The 2035-nt window shown below is 45.1% G+C and overlaps 1 protein-coding gene across 1 annotated transcript in view; it reads right to left on the reverse strand.

The window, feature by feature from the left end:
* The window catches only part of IQCG (IQ motif containing G), an 18728-nt gene that overhangs the window by 13687 nt on the left and 3006 nt on the right, over positions 1 to 2035 (reverse strand). The window contains exons 2-3 of the mRNA XM_010134716.1: positions 1300 to 1484; positions 20 to 148 (exon numbers count right to left, since the gene is read on the reverse strand). Of these exons, the coding sequence (XP_010133018.1) occupies positions 20 to 148; positions 1300 to 1484 (314 nt within the window). The remainder of the gene's footprint in view (positions 1 to 19; positions 149 to 1299; positions 1485 to 2035) is intronic.

Raw genomic sequence — 2035 nt, forward strand, 5'->3', positions numbered from 1 at the left:
AGTTGAACACAACACTGACCTGATGAGAAGGTCGTGAAACTTGCTCTTTTTTGCCTTCTCTCTCTCATTAGCTTCTGTGAGGCTATTAAATGTTCCTGATTCCTGCATCGTTTTCATAGTGACTGTAATTACATCACTTGCATACTGCCTGCCAGGAAGAAAAGGAACACAACAGTAATTTATAGGTGCTGGTACTATGGTGTCTGGCACCTTTATCCATTATTGTTTGTGGCTAAAAAGGTAAGGGAATATGAGATCCCATTTCTGCTCTCATGTCTATCAAGCCTAGGAGTGCTTCTTCAGCGGTATCTGCTTGTTATACATCTGGAGAACTCTGCGTTAGGAGTTGGTTGAAGTTTATAATTGAAAAATGCTGCTCCAAATGCTACTCTAGAAGTTAGCAAAGAGGTATAAACACCCATACTGTATCAGGCTGTGCTGCCACCAGGAAAGTGGCTACTGGCCTGCAGTACTTAGGACACCTGGGAAGATCTTGGGCAATGAGATGTGAGGATGCAGACAAGTGTGTCTGTGAAGGGATATCTGGCTGCCAAAATATCCCAGTACAGCCCTAAGCTTATCTTAACAAATACATGGGCTTGCCCAGTATATTGAATTTTATGGTGCATATGGTATTTATATTCTAGCTGCATTTTCCTCGTTTGTTAGGATCTTCTTTAAGCCCTTTGCTGAAATAACCTTGAAGGACAGAAGCTGGGAGACAGAAAAATGCACACGGAGTGCTCAGCTCTCCAGTCTGTCTCTTAATCCAAAGGCTGTTAGTATTTCTGCAAATCAAGTCACTCAGTTAGGAGCAGGAATAAAATTTATTTTAAAAAAGAAGCCCCTTGGTCTGTACACACATTACCTGTTCTGTAAAGGAGAATGGTTGTAGCTGCCATAGAGGCTCTGTGTGCCCTGCAGAATGACTGAGCTCACAAGGCAGCGCTCAGATCCCACTTTGCCTGTATGTATCTGCTAGGGGAGCTGCCTCCAGATACCAGAACATCAGCACTGGCGAGATCCTGGCACGAATTCCTCCCAAGTAACCATTATCAACTGGGCAATATTTTGCAGCTCCATTCAGAATAATCTGATTTTCATCACCTGGCGTCCAGAGGGAAGCAAAGCTTGAAGCTGGACCCCGCTGTGCTCCTTACAGGTACTCCGTCAAGACCAAGAGTGAGGTCCACCAGCAGTGGGAGAGTGGGAAGCATCTAGTTTCGCTTTCAAGAGATAGACTGAGAACTTTACAGCTCTGAGCATCCCCTACAGCCATCATATTTGTGCTTCACTCACCTGTCAGCCTGTATTTTTCTGAGACTCTCTACAGACAGAGCACCGTGTTTCTTCCCCAGCTGCTGCTTGTGTTCTCTGCTTTTCAGAGACATGGAGGTAACTGTTTCTCCACTCCCTTGCTCTTGGTGGTTAAAGTCCAGCTTCTTCTGGGTCTCTATGATTTCTTTCATTTCCTGGATGCCAGTCTAAAAGGGAGTAAGAGAGACCTGCTTGCGCATTGGGCAGTAGGAACAAATCCTCATTATGTGTGAGGAAGAAAAATTAATCACAAACTAGAATGAAGCTGTACCAGGAGCAGCTGATAGCATATATTACATTCTGCAAAGAATAGAAGAACAGAAACATTTATCTTGGTTAGCTCTGAGCACACAGTGTAGGCTTATTAAAGTTTATACAGTGACAGACTAGAAAAGGCCTCAAAAGGTGACTTGATCTGCCCCAAGACATGGTAGTTCAGACTGTCATTCCTGACGTGTTCTTAACAACCTCAGCAATGGAGACTACGCACCCTCCTACCAGTGCCAGCGCATCACAACAGTCTTTACCATAAGAAAGTTTTTCTCCTCAGCTGCAGCTGAGCCCTTGGCTTCGTGTCCTTGTCTCTGTGGGCACAGAGAATGAATCATTCCATCCTTCTTTACAGTAGCTTCGCTGTACTGGAAGACTGTGAGCCTGTTTCCCCTCCGCCTTCCCTCCATCTTAGCCATTGCCCACTGCCTGTCACCAGGACCTTTCC

The sequence above is a fragment of the Buceros rhinoceros genome, unplaced genomic scaffold (genome assembly GCF_000710305.1).
Source record: "Buceros rhinoceros silvestris isolate BGI_N320 unplaced genomic scaffold, ASM71030v1 scaffold18684, whole genome shotgun sequence".
Lineage (NCBI taxonomy): Eukaryota > Metazoa > Chordata > Aves > Bucerotiformes > Bucerotidae > Buceros > Buceros rhinoceros.